Below are 21,464 nucleotides of genomic sequence, written 5' to 3'. Positions count from 1 at the left end.
CTGGAGGGGGATGTGAACCCCTAATCATAGTAAGTCCTCCGCCATCTTAAGTAACTGTTTCTGAGACTTGGGTGCCAGATCAGAAGAGGCCTGGGCTGCAGTCTTTGATTTGGAAGGAGTCTTTGCCTTTATTAGAAGCTGAGTAGGCCTGAAAACCCCTTCGGAAGCCGGTACCTGCACAGCGGCTCCGGACCCATCCGAAGGAGCATTATCCGAAGGTCCTGTAACAGAAATATTCAAAGGCCTAGTTGGCTCCTCGTGGGAGTCCGTTTTGGCCATCTGTTCAGAAACGGCCGATGACAGGGGCTGCAAAAGCACCTCACTGACGACGGCCGAACCTGAAGCTGGCTCTGCTTGTACAATATTGTCTGATTTGGACCTCGGAGGCCTGTCTTTATCCTTGCGTCATTTGTGAACTCCGGTAGCCGGAACCGTATCCGACGACATTTTGTAATTAAAACGCCTACCGAAGTAATGAAATGCAAAATTGTACCTCCGTTTAATCGTACGCTGATTGAATCTAGCACAAAACCGACAACTAGCTACGTCGTGGTCAGGGCCTAAGCAAAAAATACAGTAAGAATTAAAATCCTTATGAGGTATTTGCTTCCCACATGAAATACAATTAACTTTTTCTGACATTGGACTGGAGCAAGAAAAAAGTTTCCCCAACGGCGTACTTAGCTTTGAGTAGGAGAAGAAAGTCTTCGGACTGAAGTACGTTTAGAAAAAATTGTCAGGAGTCAGCTGACCGGCACTTGCGAACTGCTATCACCGCACGGCAAGAAAGACTAGAGAACATGGCGTCGGGTGTCAGCTTTGTACTCCTGGCGCTCTGACGTCAGGGAGCATGGCTGAGCAGCCGACGCCGGACCCAGACTTTGGGATTCTGGCCGACCGAGGACTGCCTGCCGGCAGGGGAGAACCCTACAGTCATGACTGCAACAGTGAAACACGATGAACATCACCGGTTTCCCATGTTGGTAATGACCAGGTCTAGGATATTGCTACCCTTGGTGGGGGTGTAAATAAGTTGAGCCAAGGTGTTGGAATTTATGAATTCTAGAAAACGTTGAGTAAAAGAGTTGGTACATGAGTAGTTTTCCCAGTTAATGGTGGGGTAGTTGAAATCGCCCATTATTAGGGTGTTGGGTTGTACCCTAATACTTTCCAGTGCATCAAGAAATGAGGAGTGTGAATCCTGGGGCATGGTGGGGGGTCTGTAGCAAGCTACAATTTGGATTGCGGTCTTGCCCAGAGTTAGTTGCATTTGGATAATCTCGGATGCATTATGCTGTGCAACTAGCCTGGAGGTGTGGATATCCTTAATGAATATGGACACGCCTCCGTCTTTAGTGCTTTTTTCTGGGTTAGATGGCCAAAAGGTGTGGTATGAATTGTAGCCTGGTAATGCAGGGGTGCTCTCTGGAGCTTTGAACCAGGTCTCTGTCACTGCACAGATGTCAATGTTCTCCATTTTAAGGAGTGCCCAGAGTGAGTGCATTTTGAGGTTTAGACTTCTAGCATTGAGTAGCATTACCCTCAGATTTTGCTTGCTTGTACCTGTTACGGTCGTGAATTTGTCATTTAAACCTTGCCTAAAAAAGGCACTATAGGGGTGGGAAGAGCCTTAGCCAGTATCCGGAGTCCTAAGGGCAACAGGTTCAGGCCATCTCTGGCAAAGCATCGTGGTCTGTCGATCATGTCGTCCCAGGCAGACAAATACTGGATCCCCTTAGAATGACACCAGAAGCTGAGCCAATTGTTGAAGTCAATCATTTTGTCCCTGTACTGTGGTATCAATTCTGGGTGGTGGCAAGATGCTACTCAGGGTTAGGGTCATATTTTCCAACTTGTTCAGCTGAATGCAATAAATCCTGTAAATCTTTATTTTCCACACAGTCAGAAATCAACATAATTTTCTGTTTAAGCAGTCCCATGATATGCTGCTGATATTTTAGCATATGGAATTGACAGTTTAAAGCCCTGATTGCAAAGGTTGCAGAAGTGTAAACCTTCTTACCCCGTCAATCCAGCGCTCTGGAATCTCTATCAGAAGGGGTAGGATTTTTAGCAGTAGAAGCCTTAATGCCCTTGGGGCCCTGAGAAATGGTTTCAGGATCCGCAACAGGATGTTTGAAAAATAATTTGTGGGAGTCATGAACCCTGTAATATCGGTCAGGCTTACAAAGAGCTGGAGGCAGAGAATCAGGAGCCATACTAGATTCTGAAAAAACAAACGATGATGTCTCGAACAGGAGGTATAGCCAAAGGTCTAGGTTGAGAAGGAAGAAGAAAATCCCTAATATCCCTTTGGGCACCTCGCGGCAAGAAAGGCTGATGTAATGGCGTCGGCTGCATGTTTTATACCCCTGACGTCATGTAAGAAGGGACAGCAACCGACGCAGGACCCAACACTTTGTTAATCAGGCGACTGAGGGCAACCTGCCAGCAGATTACCCAAATGTAAAGACTGCAACAGTGAAACTTGAAAAACATCAGAATATCTGCTGACCATGAGGCCTGTGCTGTTCGTATAACATTAGATAGGTCCATAGCCTCATGAATTTGGGAGGGGGAAAGAAAATTGAGTGATAAACAATACTTTCATACTGTCAATCAAAAATATGAATCACGGAACTTGGGGGGATGAAAATCATGAGACAGCAAATCTCAACTCCCAGTGCACATTCCTGAGTGCAAAAACTTTTATTTATTTTTTTTACAGGAGGTGGGGCAAAGAGATGATTAAGCGCAGATTGTAAACCAAAGGAAAAAAAACACCAGCACCAATACCAGAATCCATCAGTGTATAACCTTGATGGTCAGGCTAAAGAAAACCAAGCATTCATGATAGAACCAACTAAAAAGACACACGTAATGGAGAGAAAAGAGTATCTCTTGAACAACTATCGACAAAATGCACTTTTTTCACACCTGACAAACACAGAACAGGAGCCAGAAAAATAAGAGGATCAGATAATTAACAAAAGCCATCCTAGAAAGTGACATCAAAATTCAACAACTATACTCAGAATGAATCTCTTCCAAAAATAATTCTAGGTGGTGCACTGTTAGGCTCAGGCACATTTTCTAGAAAGTCTTAAAGCATGAGAGGGGCCTTAAAACATGAGGGGTAAAATACAGAATTTTTGCATGGTTCCTGGCCTACCTTCTAAGACAACTATATGGTAGATGGATGCAATGAGGCAATAAGCTAGCTCAACTGGAGATACTATTAAGCTGTGTTGACACACACAGCATGTAATGTGAGAAGATAAGTAATCATAACTATGTTGTACAACTTAATTATATTCCACTACCCATTCCTTTGGCTTTTTGATTCTTTCTAGCTATCCCAAGACAAATGCAGCTAAGCAACTGGACCAGAACACCTCTGGGGATGCTAAATCAATAGCCATCAATTCTGCACAGCCCACAGAATACCAGACATCTCTGTAACTAGTCTAAAGACACAGGCTACATGTAGACAGTGTGCTCACAAGAAATTCCAGATGCAAACTAAACCCACAGACTGTAAAGAACAAACACAGCAGCAGAGAAAGGACAGTGGAAAACTAGACATGCAAAGTGCAACTCCTACTCTCAAGTGACAGACAACCACTGTGCATTTACCATGTAGCTCTGATTGCTCCTTCTGTACAGGGAATGGGGATGGTACCACATCTCAAAGTACCTGTCAGTATTGCTGTGGTTGCATGTGCATAGTTGGCATTAATGTCAATGGGTCGATATGTTGACTCCTGATATTTCACAGGATGAATGAGACTAAAGAGAATGTTAAACACTGGTGGCCCCAGATCCAAATGGCTAGACATCGCACTAAGTCACTGACTCTCACAGCATCCGTAAATAATCCCACAGTAAAGAAAAAAAAACAGTAAGCACTTCTAGCCAGAACTGTCTCTGCAATACACTCTCCTAAATTATTAGTTATGTACTTACCACAACTTTGTATATGTGTTGTCCTCTTCTCATTTTGCTTCACTTATAGGTCTCAGATCCAAACCTCGGATCCGGCTCAGCCACCTTCCACAGAATTGAACTTCCAGGCTCAAACTCCTCCCCTTACCCATAATCCTCTACACCTTGCCCAAACTCCTCAGATTGAGCCTGCTACCCCCAAAGCCAAGGAAGAAACCCAGGAGCTCAACATGAAACCAGAGGTTCCAACAAAGACTATCTAGATCCTCTAGAAGCATATCAAGAAGGAGGGGTAAGGATGGGAAGGAAGGTGCAGCAGAATGAATAGAGGACAACACAGATGCAAAGCTGTGGTAAGTACATAATTAATAAATCTGATGTTGTCCTACTCATTCTGCTTCATGTATGGGTCAGAATCCCCGGCTATACATTTTCATATGCCGGAGCACAGAAAAACCAAAGGACGTCCTGCTCCTGGACGCAACATCCAATTTATAGTAGGACACAAAGGTGAGAGAATTAGACCAAGTGGCAGTAGCACAAATGTCATTATGGAAATCCTAGAGGAAAAAGCAGCCAATGTGGCAACAGACCTCGTGGAGTGAGGTTTTAGAGGACCTGGCAATGTCCAACCATTCTTTTAATAAATGAAGGCAATACAGTTAGTGATTCACTTTGCAATTGTTACTTTGGAAACAGCCTGACCTCTACGATTAGGGGAAAAGGAAACAAATAACTAGTCCGACTTCCTGAAGTGCCTTGTCCTGTGGAGGTAGAACTGAAGCTGCCTGTGAACATCCAAGGAATGCAGAAGGTATTCTCCCTTGTTAGAGTAATAAGGAAAGAACACTGGTAATTGAATACACTGGATGATATTGGAAGATGTAACCACCTTCGGCATGAAAGAAGGATTAGTAAGGAGAGACATCCTATCCTTGTGGAAGATGATATAAGGATGTTTGGAAGAGAGTTCTTGCAACTCAGAAACCCATTTTGCTGACGTGATTGCAACAGAAAAACTTCAAGTCACAATCCTTAGCCAGCTCAAAGGAACTCTGGGTTAAGGCTTGCAAAACCAGAGTGAGATTCCACTGGCATGTAGGATCTGTAATAGGAGGTGTCGAAAGAAAGATCCCTTTCAAAAAAGCTTTACATAGGCTAGCAGAAGCAAGAGAATGTGATGAAAATCCTGAATGAAAGTTAGAGATTAGCCACCAGCTGCAGTTTAATGGTAGCAAAACTAGAATCTTGCTCAAAGATTCTAAAAATGACATAATAGAGGGCACTGGAGCTGAAAAAGGGTCCAGGTTATTATTGATTGCCCAAACAGAAAATCTCTTTCACTTCCTCTTGCAAACCTTCTTAGTTACTTGTTTCTGGGAGGCCAGAAGGACAGCTTTGACCAGAGAAGAAAACCTAGGCCCTCTTAAAAATCATAGGATGTAGAGAAATCATGAGGTCAACTTCAGTGTGTGGAGATTGCGGTAGCATCCTAAAACTGGGTGAAAGGGGTCATCTAGTTTGGGTTTGAGCATCCAAGGAACATGTTTGAATTAAGACCAGAGGAAGGGGAGCCACACCTGATGAGGCCAGATTGGGGCAATGAGGATTACTGAACTCTTCAACCGTTTGCCTTTCTGAAGGTATCTTAGGAGCAAAGGTAAAGGAGGATAGGCATACAGGAGTGCTGAAGGCCAATCGTGGTCTACAGCGTCCCTCAGGGAGCCCCCTGAAGGGGGAATTATAGAGAAATAACTGCTGCATTTGATGTTGTAAGGGGACGCAAAGAAGTTGCAGCAGAGAGAACCCAAACTGTAGAATATATCATTCACCACTGATTGAGGGACCACTCATGAGGCATGGGAATAGACCTGCAGAGCCTGTCCACAAACACGTTGGATTTCCCAGGTACGTGTTGAAAAATGAAAGTGGTGTGAAGAGACTGCCCATTCCCAGACCCTCATGGCCTCACTGCAGAGAGGGTACGAACGGGTTCCTACTTGCTTGTTGATGTGCCAAACAGTCATATTGCTGGTGTGAACAGCAATATTCCCTGGAGGGAGGACATCCTGAAAGGCTTTCAACGACAGAAGAAATGCCCTCATCTCCAAGACACTGATATGCTGACTGGTCTCTATCTGTGTCCATGTGCCTTGGACCATCTTCCCCTGGAAATGCCCCCTTACCTAAGATGGGAAACGTCCATGGTCACTGTGGCTGAGGGCAAGGAAAGAGTTAAGTCTGCCTATTGTCAGATCTGCTTGAATCCACCACCTTAAATGGGATCTGCAAATGTTTCTTAACCTGATAGGAGGAGATAGGGGACAATGTAGAATAGACCACTGAACATAAAGCGTCTATTGGCGAATGCGCTCATAATACCTTGCTAGTGGGACCAACAGAATGAAAGCAGACATAGAACCCTGAGTTCTCAGAATCTATCTGGCTGAAGGTGATGAGTAAAGTACAATAGCTTGAACTTGAGACTTCAATGTGTTGCTATGATGCTGGGGTAAGGCAGCAGAGTAAAAGTATTCAGATGTACCCCAATAAACTCTAGGTTCTGTCCTAGCATAGGTTGTGACTTGTCCACATTTACAGTTATGCCTATACAATGAGACTAGTATAAATAATTCCTGGCTTGACAAAGTTGATGGTGAGTGGGGGCAGTCAGGAGCCAGTTGTCCAGATATGGTAATACCCGAAACCCTTGCAGTCACAGATGAGCTGCGACTTCTGCCAAGCACTTGGCAAACATCCAGGGGCTGTGGTGAGATCAAAGGGCAGGGCTGAAAATTGGAAATGACTGCCACCCAGCTAGAAGCACAGATGGCTCCTGGAGCGCCTGTTTATTTTTATGTGAAAATACGCATCCTTAAAGCCCACCGAGCACATACAATTGTCCTTCCCCAGTAACGGGGACAAGTTCCGGACCCTTTCTGATTGGTCAGGGCGCCTCTTGGATGATTCTCTTCTACAGCAATGTGGAGATTTCGGCTGCTGCCAATTCCCGCTGACTGAGTGGTACATCAGAGATCGATTTCAGTACCTCTGGAGGAGGAAGGAAAAGGGAATGTAGTAATCTCTAAACACAATTTTTATTACCTAAGCATTGATGTGGTTTGGGCCCAGGTGTTTACAGAAAAACAACCGCCAACTGCCTCCAGAAAAGGACAGTCGGGCAAGCTCTTCAGGAACACAGAATCTTGTCAAGAAAGGATTACCTGCAGGCCTAGTTCTGCAGACTCCCTCTGCCTCTAAGGCAGCATCTCCCATTATAGGCCCCTCCTCTGCCTCTGGAGGAGAACTCTCCGCTTTGGTCAGGCAAGGAACCTTGAGTTTTGTGAAGCCAAGTTTTCTTAGCACCCCTTTGACTCAGAGTAGGTTCGTTGGGGGACAGAAAACATAATTCCTATGGCAGACAAGGTTTTGCCTTCTTGCTCACAGTGGGTCAGGATGTCCTTAATAGATGGTTTGAACGAGGAACCAAAGGGGGCATTGGCAAACGATGCCTTAAAAGGCTCCGTGAAATCACACAGCTGCATCCAGACATGATGGCACACTGTGATGCTGGTGCCAGCTGCCCCTGAAGAACCCTCAGCTGAGTGCGAAATAAGCCTCATGGAGGAGTTGGCAATAGAATTGAGAGTGACTAGTTAGGGGAAATTTTATCAAACTCCCCTTAGGCATAGACTTCGCCAGAGAATCGGAGTGTTCCTTGATCAAGTCTCTCTGAATGCGAGTAAAGTGTACCAAGTGAGTGAGCGCCCTCAACGAAAAAGGCACAGAAGCAAAAGTGCACTTCCTAAACATGTCCATCATCTCCCTGTTTGGTGGATAGACAGTGGAGCTCTGCTGTACGAGCTCCTTCTTTTCAGCAGCCATCACCACCATAGCATCAATAAGAATACCTTGACTCCAGAAGGCATGATCCTCAGTAGGTGAAAGTATTTTATTGGGGCGCTTAGGAACTGGGCCCTATTGCGTCTGGCTCCATCCAGGCCCGACTGCCAACCAGGTCAAAGAGAGTCAGCCAGGGGGACCACCCAAGATGTAGACAGCCACATCCCGAACGCCTCCAGAATGCAGAGTCCTTTGGAGTGGGGGTTTGGAAGTGCAGCCGCCCTTTACCTTCAAAATCTCCAAAATTTCTGAGAAAGAGACCTCACCAGGTGGCATTTTGGGCAACCCTTCTCCCTCATCTTAATCTGCATCTTCAGTGAGAGACTCCATAAGGGAGTCCAAGTGTCTCCTTTTGCACGTTCTCCTACATGGAATGTCCTCCATGAAATACTCAGGAAAAGAGCCGGAAAAGGAAAGGACCAACTCCGGGGGAGCAGACTGGAGGTTCTTCAAGACAGGCTGACTCCCGAGCAGGAATAGTTGATCCAAGACCTCGATTCAAAGGAGGAGCAAGGGGTGGAGCAGCTGTCAAAGGGACTGGCATTCTTCTAACAGAGAATGCCATCTGAAAAGCCGAGGGTCTCAGAGATACCGCCGAGCTCCTCTGGAGTCAAAGTTGCTAAGGAAGATGGAAGCAGTCCACCAGAACCCCAACTCCGAGATGGGACCTGACCTGTGCTGTCAAGGGCCCAAGCTCTGAGGGGGAGAGACTGATCCGGGAGCAACAGAGCAGAGGCCCTCCCCTCAGACCTGACTGTGACATCTCACATCCGAGACACACTCTGATCAGAGGACCACGGAGCAGAGGCAGTCAAGGCAGCCGTCGGCATACAGGAAGCAAATGCCCTCTGATCAGACCAATGATCCCTCGGGAGACAACTGTTCTCGGGCTCCAAAACCAAAAGCTGGATCAAAGAAGGAAAAAAGGTCACAGGCTGGGCAGGCTCAGAACCACAATGGGACAAAGTAGGAAGAAGCCCCATCTGGATCTAGGCCTTGATTACTGACCTAACCATCCTGTCCATGTCAAGGTAAAGGCTTTAAGAGAACTTAGAGGAAACCACTGGAAGATCTTGGCAGGCAAAGTAGGATCTCCCTGAAGACTGTGGAGCTGGAGACCGACGGATCCAAAGAGGGCTACTCTAATTCAGAGGCTTAGGATCCAAGGGCACAGTGGAAACAGAGGGCTCAGTTGGAACCATTATGTCGACTGTATCCAGTGGAGCCAACAGAGGCCTAGGAGCCGATGAGGTTGGATACGATAACTTGGAGCCTTGGCAGGCAGCTCCAAGGAAGATCTCCACTCCTTTGGGTGCTTCTTCTTAGCGTTAAAGCCATTAAAAAGCTTAAAGGGGAGTTGAGCCCCTGGAAAAACAGCAGTAACAGGCAACAATCCTATTAAAATATTTCTTCTCTCCTGCAATGCCCGAGGGTTAAATCCCTCACAAATATTGCAAGGTGAGTTAAGATGATCTGGTCCTAGGCAGCAGGCATAACAATCGTGGGCATCCAAATGCAGAACCTTTCATTTGCACTTGGAATGCCTCTTAAAAAATTCAATAGGCTTATCCAGTACAAAAAACAGCACACTACACAAGAATTACTCAAACGGCTACAAGGACTATGACACCTAAAATATCTAGTCTAGTACAAAAACTCCAACTATCACTTTATCTAACTGCAAACTATTTTTTTTTAAAGGGAAGTGAAAAGGGCTGAAACCCGAGAACAAAGGGCCAGCGAGGAGCCTAGTACACTAGGCCACTAACGAAGGGGGAGGAAAAACACAAACACAAAACTAAGTGAATAAGGAGAGCAATAAGAACAAAAAAACTGAGAGGAAAAATGTAAAACTTATCTGAGCCTGGAAATCACATCTGGGCAAGCTGGCAGCAAATGAGATCTGAGGAGGTTGGGCGAGTTATTGAGGATTATGGGTAAGAGGAGCAGTTTGAACTTGGAAGTTCCAACATCAGATGCTGATTATAATACATCAAATACCTTCATTGTGACATGCCAGGCATCAGAAGTTATTCCATTTCTGAACAGACCAACATGCTCTTGCACTGCGACACGTCACAATGGCTTTGACTACATGTACTTTTAATCATGCTGCAAGACTATCTGCAAATGCAAGAATACCTTTACCATATGACCATATACAATGCTGTTAAAGGACTTGTGGAGATGTGTGTCTGCAAATTAGAGCATCTTAAGCTGCTATCAGGGGAATTCTTGTCTGCTTTAGTAATATTGCCTGATAATAATCATCATAAAAGCAGACTTACTTAAGCAAGGTGTGGAACCAGTACTAAAAAATGTACTGGGCAATAATTCTACAGCCAAGTTTTGCTTCAGGGAACGGAGTTTCTTAGTAGAAAACCCTTGAGTAGAATCACCAGCCAGTTTCCGCTTTGTGCTTGGTGTAAGAATCAAAGGGGTCCCTGTATGAAAAAAATGGAAACATTAAAAAGGCAGTTTACATTTTTGAATCACTTCTATAGTTGCACCAAATCTAGAAGGCATACTTCAAAAAGATTTAAAAAAATACTTGCAGTGGCAAAGCAGCAGTTAAAATAGAAAAGCAAGACATCAACTGAGCATTCTTAGCTTGCATAAAAGTAGGGCAAAGTTGAAATGTTTTTAATATAATTTCAGGCAGCACAGCTCATGCAAGCAAAAACGGCTAAAAGCAATGGAATGAATGCCCCAACTTTGTCATGCAAACCTGATCATGTAGCTTCAGTAAAAATCAAGCAATGTAAAAAAAAAAAAAAAAAAAGGAAGTTAACTCCAAACTTATACTAAAGCAGGTTCTTCTACAACAAGCAGTTTCATTGGATAAGACAATAGCAGTTCTGGGTAAATGTTCTTTATGATTAATACAGCTAAAAATGTATCAACAACGGGAACAAGTTGTGTACCACTTATAACACATACTGAGCAAAACTTGATAAATTAGGAAAAGGAAACCTTTCTTTAGCAGTTTATCTGAAAAAGAGAAAAACAGACCAAAGGAGAGAGAGATTTTGATAATCCATATGGACTTGTAAAAATGGATCAATAATTAGAAAAGCTGTGTATAATCCATAATGAAATAACTGTCCGTAAAGTGATTATGAAAACATTACTCCTGTAGTGCTTATTTGCTACAAAGGACTACTTACTCTCTCTTTCTTCAACATATCAATATACTGTTAGATAAGGGCAGGGTATATTTTATTATCACCAGCAGCCTGGGTTCAAGCAGCATCTGTAAGGGTTGTACATTTGGAGAAGGGTTGATGAAGTTGCTAACAACTAGCTGTCCTATTACAGGAAGCGAAGTCATAGTGCAAGTTTTCCAGTCGGCTCTGATGAAGCCATTGAACTACTCATGGTCTAACAGTGCAATTTACAGGGCATGGCAATGCACAGAAGTTTATTCAACCTTGGACACACATTTATGCATATTTTGGCTTCTCTTGCCGAATGTGAAGCAGTGAGATAGGCTACTACATCACAGGAGTTGGGGAGCATCTTATAGCTTTCTGCCCTATGATAGAAATTCTAGTCTTCTACTAGAATCTGCAAAGCAGATTTCACCTGGAGAAGGCGACTCGCCTCACAGAGAGTCATGCGGGCTAAAGAATATTTGCAGGATTATGGAGAGTGCCAATAAAATAATCTAATTTTCATTATCAGCATAATACAATTCAAGGTCACTCACCTCAGGAAACAATAGGCAGGAAAGTCAATTCCTGGACAGGGTATCGGTCATCTCAGAATATACAAAAAGAAATATCCAGAAAATGAACAGTTCACATACTGTATATTTCTGAAATGTGGAAGGAACTGGGCACACTGGTGAAAACCCTTGCAGTCAAAGGGAAAACACGCAATATTAATTTATTATATTATATAATATATTAAGTATATAATATATAATTATGAATGTATTCCTCTGATGAATGTATTTCTATATGTATTTCACTTGCCAGAGTTTAATGTATGACACAGTAATGCAATAATGTGTATTGATGAATGTATTTCTATATGTATTCAATATGTAAAATTTCTAATTTTCTGTTGGAGCTTTTCTCCTCGGGCCTCTGCTGAAAATGGGCATTTGTAGCCCAGTCGGACAAACCTGGTCAACAAATATAAAATAAATGCAAACTCCATACAGAAGACACCAAAGCTGGCCAAAGAAATGGAGAAACGAACTGTGAGGCAGCAATATTAAATGATGTATAAATAAGCCTGCCTCAAGCAGCAATTGTAGATAGAAAAGGAATTCAGATCTTAGGTTCTAGGTCTGAAACTTGCAGCAAGACATTAAACATCACAGTTTGATTATGAAAACATTTATTATTCAATATCTATTCTTCCAGACAGGACAACTAAGTTAATCTATGTACCTAGATACTGCAAAAATAGAAAATCTCAGAAATCGAAATCAAGTGCTTTCTTTTGATTTAATTTTCCATATATTTTGGGCTTCTTTCCCCATTCCTAAGTCTGGGAATTATTAAAGCTCATGAAATTAGCATTGCTTTAATCTTTAATGTTAGCCAAAACTGCTCTACACAGCACCCACATCGTGCCCAGAATTGACTCTTCCTGCAATTCATATGTAGTTACATGTATCTGTAGCATATTTAAATATGACCACAGATTCTCTTTAATTAGACCCAGTTGCTCCTATTACTACTATTGGACCTGTCTGGGTAGCTTTCTTCCACACTGTTCTTATTTTTGCCTGCTAATCCTGATATTTTAGGACCGTCTCTCTGTACGTCCGAGACTAACAGCTAAATGTAACAATTTCAATGATCAATGTTACTTTTGTCTTTCTTTCATAGACAAATATATATGGTTTTCTCACATCTACTTTTTGAACTGTTGACAGTGGGTGATCCCATGTGATGTACATTTCATTATTATCTATAAAGTTTTGCGGTTCAAGTTTCCAAAACTTCTCAGTTATTTCCATATTATAGTGTTTGCACAATCCCCAGTGCAACAGTCTTGCCACATTACTGTGCCATTCAGTGTACTCAGTGCATCATACCCAGCAACAAGGTGCATGACGAGTTTCCTTTCCTTTTTTTGTTTTTTTGTTTTTGTTTTACAGACTCTACATTTGTCTGCTTCACTCACATGTTCAATGGACTCTGTAAACCAACATGTGTCCACTTATCCAGGGCTGCCATTACTAACCTTTCATCCTTTGGTGTCAATTCACCTCTCCCTAACCATTCTTGTGTCAAATCCTGATCAAAATGAGGTTGTTCCAGGAGACCTCTATTTTTATTTATAGCTTTCCCACGTCTTTCATTTTCAAGTGATGGTTCTCCTTATATTCTCTCTCTCGTTTTTTTAACACATTCAGTTGCTGCCTGATTTTCTACTACTGGTCTGATTTCCATTCCCACTTGACAGAGGAATGCTTCTGCTAAACTAAGCATGGAGGTCATCTTAGACTTCTCCTCATGTTTTAAAACTTTCACTATGTTTGGATCTGATGAGGTCAGCAGATATATATGAAGCCCAATAACTGCAGATCTACACATGTAATCAATATCGAGGAGGCCCATACCTCCTTCCCAGCGTGAAATATATAATTTTGGTATACACTGACTTTTATAAATCATTTGATAAGCGTGAAGCATTTTTCTTATTTTTCTGTCCAACCGATCAAATACTTTTTGTGGCCAGCCAATCATACCAAAACTGTAAGCTAGAACAGAAAGAGCAAATTATAGTTTGGACTTAACTCACAGATGTCAAGGCTGTTTTCAATGCTATAGTCCGCTGAAGTATTCCTGAGTTTTATTTGCATTGAATACAGTGCCCGTTTTGGTATATACCTAACCATGCATATCCAACAATTGGAATGCCCCCATGCGTTCTTCACTAAAAGAATACAGAGTACAAGTAACGTTCTGTGCAGACTGCCTCAAAGCCCCATCATCCCTGTATTCTGTCTCCTACAGGTTGTTGAGAGGAGATCTATGCCTGGCATACAGGGCACTGACAGGCCCCACTCAACTGGGCCTACTTCATATCCACAAAACAAGCAGCACCAGAATTACCTACTCTAATGACCTAAACATTTCCCGTGATATAAATAAGACTGCTGGAGAGAGAGCTATGCATCCCAGAGACTACCCTATCAGTCTCCCCATCCATGTGAAGCAGTCTCTCTCCCTAACCCAATTTAAGTGCAACTTGGACAACTGGATGGGGAACAGGAAACTCCTACCTGATTTGGCACTTATGTCTCCAATAGACAAATGCGGCCTGCAATAGTTCATCTCCTAGGCCCCTACTTGTGTTTCATCTCCTAATCCCTGCTTACACTTATTAAGGACACCTGAACTTGTCAGAGATCTGGAATGCATGGCTAGGCTTAAAAAGGCCCTAGTGGTCATTAGCCTAGTACACACCTATGAACCTATTTGTTTTTATTGTCGATCTTTCATCAATTCTCAAACATTTAGACACACATTCCTGTCCCAGATGTACATTTTCTTGGTACTGTAACTTTCCTGCTTTAAATGTTGCTTTTGCACATTTATAAAGACAAGTGTCATCCTTATATCGTCTGAGAAATTTTTAACTACCTGCAGTTGTGCCTTCAGTTCAGGCCATGACAAAGGACAAATTATTATCCCAGGGTTAAAACTTCAAAGGGGAATATTCCACAGTGATTGTCACCGCTGTTGTCTTGCTCTTAACCTTTTAAGCGGTTTACTTAGCAGTGAGGTCTTGATTGTTAATTTGTCTCCTAGAAAACAACCTTGCTTAAAGACTTCCGATCTATTTTTACGGATGACTTAAAACTGTACAGTTCATCAGATGAGGAACTGAAGGCACAACTGCAAGTAGTCAAAAATTTCTCAGACAATATAAGGACGACACTTGTCTTTATAAATGTGCAAATGTAATGTAACTTATCAATGTAGGATGCATCTTGTACATCTGTAAGCACTTTACCCATGGATGCAAGATGCTGTAAAATATTTTTCTGTGATCTATCCATGCCGTAATTATATTACTCCTCTTTTTACAACTCTCTATTATAACTTTATTTAGCAACAAATGATCCTTTGTTCCATATGTCTTTTTGTAACACCCTTTTTGTTCTATTGCCATGATTGAGTTTTCTTCTAAATGACTATAAACTTTGCCTGCATCAATTTCAGTAAATAATTTGTACATCAGAGGGCAAGTTATTGGTCTACAGTTTTTAGGATGGCTTGCAGGGTTCACTTTTAAGGAGTACCATTTTTCCTACTGTTAACTGGGTTGGTGTCTGTTTGGGATGTACATGCAAAATTCTTAATTAGGGATAAATCTTAGTGTAAAGATGTTAATGCTTTTAGCCAGAACTTAAGTACTACATTTGGGCTTGAGGTTTTCCATTTAGGAGCTTTTCTTAATTTTGTTTCAATTTCTCTGGCAGTTACTTCATCCCATTTTATATCCTGCATATTTGAACTCCTTAATATTCCTTATATCCATCCAGAATCTTTGGTATATTCTACAGGGTCTTCATAAATAATTCTTCAAAAGTGTTTTTTGTGGCATTTCTACTCCTTTTGCTTTGTTTCCCAGTTTTCTATAAAGTTTTTGAGTCATCAACAAATTGTTTATTTTGCACTTTATATTAATCTGCTTATATTCTAACTTTTTCTGCTTATGCTGATATTTTTAGTTTATTCCTTGCACTAATGTATGATGCATCCTGGTCTGTTCTGGTATCGTGTGTTGCTTTTATGTCTATTTTACAACATATTTTGTTGATCTGTTCCCTCTTCTACAGTCTTCTAACAGTGACACTTCTCTTAATAGCTTTATAGTTCTTTCTATTCAATGCTATCATGGTGGCAGTTTTCTTCACTGCGATTTTGTTAATGTTTTAGAAAACTCCTGGGAGAACAATTTGTGAAAGATCTGATTTGTTAAGGAACTTGCTTTTTATATACTAGAAGGCAGGTAAACAGTCTGTAAGGAGACGCTGGTAAATACAAGATTCCAATAACATGCACTTTTTCTGCCTATTTCAGAAGTTCTGAGTCAAAACATTCAACAGCATTACTTAAAACATTACTCAGACATATGCCTATCTTTAGTAGCAGTTTTTTTCAGTGGTATGCAACTAGATCACCTTGTTACTTTAATAAGGCCCACCACCAAAGGAACTACCACCACACAGTTATCTGTTTTCCAGACTTCCCTATCTACACATGGCATTATAAAATGTATGCCACTGTGTGTACCTTAATTATATCTACAGTCTTAACTATGCTACTCAGTGTATAATTGTGCTGTTCTGAAAGGGTGCACTGCTGTCCTAAATTTCTGTATCCAAGACTATTTGAACCACATAATCCAACTGCATATGCTGCTTTTCCTCTTAATGTAACCATGCTGTCGCTGAATAAGGGGCTGTGACACTCATTCCACTTACTTAATCTTAATGGCAGCTTTAATAAAAAAGGACATAACAGCAACTGGGATGTTCATAATTTAAGAAAAACATCAGCACAGAGACTCCCCACCTTGTACAGCAGCAGTCTAAATATTAGATGCATTCATACTATATCAGCTGACTTAAGAAGGTACCCTAAATGGTAAGCCAATGGTTGGATGTATCCTCCAACAATCACAGTTGGCACTTTTTCATGGAATCTCGATCTTTCAACCTTGACTGCCTACTTAGGAAAGAAAACTGGCAATATAATGGACTGGTTATAAGAAATCAGACAAACCACTTTGACATAAACAAGGGACTTTGCAATCTGGCACCATGTCTCTCTGGGAAACAATACATGTTTTTTTTGCTCATCAAGGACAGCAGTACAGAAATCTTTCCAGCTGAGGTAACCATTACTGAAGCATTCATTTTCTGAATTAGCAAGGTCAGGAGGAGGCAGAATCAGCTTTACAGTCACAAAATTCAAGTCTGACTTTTACTGCTGCTATACAGTACAATAACTTTTAGCACAACAGCTCAGGTAACAAAGTAGAAGAGAGTTGTAGCCAAACTTTGGGAGACTATAATGTGAAAAATAACCAGTCTTCCTGTAGAAAAATGAGATATTTGGAAATTTTATGACGATTTGTATAATGTGATATGATAGGGTAACCAAGAAAAGGCACAAATGGAAATATTTATGAAAGACTAATTTATGACAAAATCAGAATATGATGAGACTCAATTAACGTAGACAGGAAGACAGAAAATAAAAACGGATGTGTAATCAACTGGGTAGTGCCCAGGAATAGACAGCAGTTTGGCAGAAATTTGGAAGTTAGGATGGGAAAGAGTGGCAGAGACATAGCAGTGTTGTTGGTATTACTGAAAAAGGGTAAAGGTGATCAAGATTCAGCTTCATAAATACCAATTTCAAATTTAAACACTGTTTATATTAAACAAGAGAATGATTAATATGTTAGCAAATCTGATGTTTACAGCTCAGAGTGGTTTTGTGGCGGGGAGGCAAACATTTGATAAAAATCTTACTGGATGCAATTAGCAAAGGAAAAGTATTGGGAACAAATATATAGGGAGGTAAATGTAACAGAGTATAATTGGGCTGAGGGGAAGTTTGAACAATGGGTTAGAAATTGCCCTCCTTATCTAGGACTGAAAGTACAGGCAAAGAGAAAGGGCTAATGGAGTGCCAAATAAAAGACTACCTAGCAAGGTACACAAAACAATGACAACCACAATAACCAATGACAAGTGAGTAGAAAAGACTAGAAAAAGAGAATAAAAAGGCAAATTACAAATAAACACTAAAAAGAAAGCTGTAGGGTGCCCAAGTATGAAACGAAGTATAGATGGTTTAGAATTTCTGAATGGAAGTCTTTGCAGAGGTATTTCTATACCCCAAATAGATTTCAGATGAACTTTTTTCCCCTCAGATAGTTAGCAAATGCTGGCTATGTAATGGAAAAGGGGGGAATGAAAGCTGGGAACTATTTTTTTTTCTATTTGGGGAATATGAGTTGACAGATTTAAAAAAAAAAAAAAAATTCCCTTCAGAATTATTTGACAGAAATGCCGGACAAGCAAATGGTAATAACTAGGGCTGTACTGAATAGGGGGTTAACAGTATCCGGCCGAATATGAATAGTTGTACCAACTATTCGGCCAAATACAAATGTGAATAGTTGTTTTAGTCAAGGCAAGAGGTAAACTAAGCACTAAAAGTAGTTAAACAGCAAGTCAAGTTTTGCAAACTGTTCTGTGCTGTGTTCTGCTGTCTGTGCACTACGAAGAGGGCTAAAAGTAAGAAACGGTTATTGTACATATACATACATTTAACTCACCACAAAACCAAAAAACAAATATAAACTAAAAAAACACAACGGAGCCACAATCAAATAGCTGTCAAAGCTTTTTACTGATGTTACCAAGTAGCTGTCAAAGCTTTTTACTGATGTTACCAAATAGCTGTCAGACTTTTTACTGATGTACATATAAACTCAGGAATACTGCATTAGCTTTCAAAAACACCAATCGTTCCATGTTGTCAGCATTAAGACAGTTTCTTGTTTCACTGAAGGTATCACCAGCCGTACTAAAACGAAGTTCACTTGGCACCCTTGTAGGTGGTGCAGAAAGGTAGCACTTAGCCTTATGACACAATGTTGAAAATCTGGACATGCTCATTTTCCACCAATTCAGTGGATCAGTGTCTCTCAGAACACAGGGCTCTGTCAGAAAGTTGTTCAGTTCTGTTTCTATGGAGACAGAATTATCACTGTTCAGTGCCCGAACAGGCTGCAACTGATCCCAAGATAACCAAAAGTCTTCTGCTGCCATCTGTCTTTTTTGTTGGTGGTTGTTCATTCACTTCAGAAACAACTTCAGATGGCTGATTTGTAGCTGAATTGATGTCGGCTGACACAGTAACATTGCAGTAACAATGTCTGTTTTGGCTTTTACCTGCTGCACAGGTGTCAAGAAATCAGCTTGACGCGAGGATCCAAGCTGGCTGAAACTGTGTAAATGCCATTTTCATACAAGTCGGAAAATCTCCTTGTTAAGGAGGTTATCAGTTCACTGACTATCTTTTTGATTCTGTTATCAGCTACGTCCTTCTGCAGATACAACAAGACAGCCTAAACAGCTGGTAGGATCATTGAAAAACAGGAATAATTGTAGCTTATTTCATGCGTTAGTTGTTCAAACAGCCAAAGAATTGCAACAATTCTTGCTGCTAAAGCCCACTGGTTTGTCGTCAGGGACAGCGACTTGCTGGATTTGTCATATTCAGCAACGTACAGACACAGCTCTCTTTTGCTCCAACAACTGATATGTTGAATTCCACCTGGTGACAATGTCCTGATAAAGCAGATGTTTTGGGACACAGTTTTTCTTGGATGGCGTGAAGGCACGAGGTAGCGCTTGAAGAGTGTCGAAAATGTCCCACAATCTTCCGTGACAGTGTTATCAAGTCAGCAACAGATGGCTGCATCAGAAATGCATCATTCAATAGTGTTGGCAAAACAGACACTGGGCAAATCTGCATCCCGTGACACTTTGAACATGTTGGCACCTCCATCACGCAAGACCAAGTGGACGTGCTCTTTGTCAATATTTCAGCGATTCATCATGTCAAGTAGAGCATCAGCTAGTCGAGACCCAATGTGCTGTCCATCAAATTTTTGACAACGGACGACAGTAGATCTGCATGCAAATGTGTCATTAGTCCAATGTGCAGTTAAGCTCATGAAAGATTCTGCTGTTGAAAGTGCCTCCATGTGTCTGTGGTTAGACAGAAAAATCATGCTTCACTGATAGCAGTCTGGACATGGCGCCGCTCTGTGTTGTACATCTTTGGTATGATTTTTTCAATGAAGTATTTACGGCTTGGTAGCACGTATCTAGGCTTAAGTACACCAATCAATTTGTTAAAGCCTCTAGCATCAACAATAGAGTATGGCTGAATGTCATTGGCAATCATTTTTTCCGAAGGCATGATCTATTTTGTTTGCCTCAGGACTATGAATGGACCATGCTTTTTTCTTGTCAATCATGTTGCTTAGTGTTTGCTGAACCTTGCCAGTCTGTGGAGTGTCAGACGTCCCACTTGCTGTTGCTGCTTTCTTCTTAACGACTTCTTTGTATTCCTCAGGATGCTTTATAGGACAAATGATTATTTAGTTGAGATGATGTAAATTACTTTGTTGATCCACCTCTGCAAGAGATGACTGCTTCACACAACTGGCACATAGCTTTCGTTTCGTCATCACATATCTTGAAATAACAACAAACTGAACTTCGCTTATCCAGTGAACTACCCAAATGTAATCTTCACTTAAGTTACCAGCTATAATACGTTCATAGAAAAATAGGGTACAAAGTAACACTTTGTCAATAATATGCTGACTGTCCTGTACGTCAGTAATCTCACTGGCACAACCATGGCCTAGCATGCACAATCATAAAATATCTAACATGATGCCAGCCACCTCCTTTCAATACATTCTACCACATCTTTTTTTTTCCCCACAGCATCCCAGGACAGCCGACCAGTTGACACGGACCACACTGCCGCTACAGCTACAGACTGGTTGCGCCAGTGAGCTTATTCATGTACAGGACTGTATATATGGAGATACACGGACACGTGACCACTATTCGTATTTGGTCTGAGCACTACTATTCGGCTGAATACAAATAGACAATTTGGCCTGCTATTCGGAACCGAAGCGAATATTCGGTACAGCCCTAGTAATAACCAAAGAAATTATTCTTTTGAGCTCAGATTTATGATTTGAATTGCCTAGAAATAATAAGTTTAATACTGGTGGCCAAAAAGCAATTATTAGACAATGGAAATCAAAATCTAAACTAACTGTTAAGCGTGTATCGAATACTGTAAAGATAAAAAAATGGAGGTGTGATACTTAGAAAAGGGAAAGAGCATATTTCATGAATAGAATTTGTGGGAACACCACATACAGAATAATGCACAAGAGAAGGAGTGAGGTTTAAGGAAAGGCAGGAATTGAGCATATAATACAAATTCTTCTCTACTCTTTTCGGAGGCTGTGTATACAACCAACAATACAATTTATCTATATCTAATTTGAGTTCTACTTAGTATCACACTCAGTTTAAGTGTTTAAATAACTAGCACTGAAATTAACTTACAGTTCATAGGAGGATACACAGGAATACAGGCAGAAATGGCATACAAGAGAAATTTAATGGAGAAATGCTCCACATCAGCATTACAAGGCACTGATGTGCTGGATGACATTTAATGCCAAGTTTGTAGCTTCACTATGCAGAAAAAAAAATCTGGCCTATTTTGACAGGCATGTTTTTGGTAGCAGGCCATTTAGCTTATTTCAGTACAAACACCATTAGAGAGAAAACATGACTATTAACTGGAGACTGAAAGACTTGAGACCTCGATGCAGAACTCTGCATTGTTGCTAGGTTATAACTTGTTTAGTGAAGTGGTGGAACTACTGGCTAAGACTTCTGCCCACCTCCCCACTACCTGCATTAGTAGACTAAACCACTCCAGCAGTCACCAACAACAGCACAACAATGACATTTGCTTTTTGTCCTCTTACCTTTAGCAAGAACTTTGGAGATTTTT

The 21,464-nt window shown here is 41.3% G+C and overlaps 1 protein-coding gene across 2 annotated transcripts in view; it reads right to left on the bottom strand.

Moving 5' to 3' along the window:
* The window catches only part of LOC122804250 (rho GTPase-activating protein 11A-like), a 1,502,515-nt gene that overhangs the window by 400,645 nt on the left and 1,080,406 nt on the right, over positions 1–21,464 (bottom strand). For both annotated transcript variants that reach the window (XM_044074009.1, XM_044074010.1), the window contains one exon: positions 10,137–10,292. In XM_044074009.1, the coding sequence (XP_043929944.1) occupies positions 10,137–10,292 (156 nt within the window). The remainder of the gene's footprint in view (positions 1–10,136; positions 10,293–21,464) is intronic.

This window comes from Protopterus annectens, chromosome 6.part0 (assembly GCF_019279795.1).
Source record: "Protopterus annectens isolate FY-2018-M chromosome 6.part0, PAN1.0, whole genome shotgun sequence".
Classification (NCBI taxonomy): Eukaryota; Metazoa; Chordata; order Ceratodontiformes; family Protopteridae; genus Protopterus; species Protopterus annectens.
This window is presented reverse-complemented; position numbering and strand designations above follow the sequence as displayed.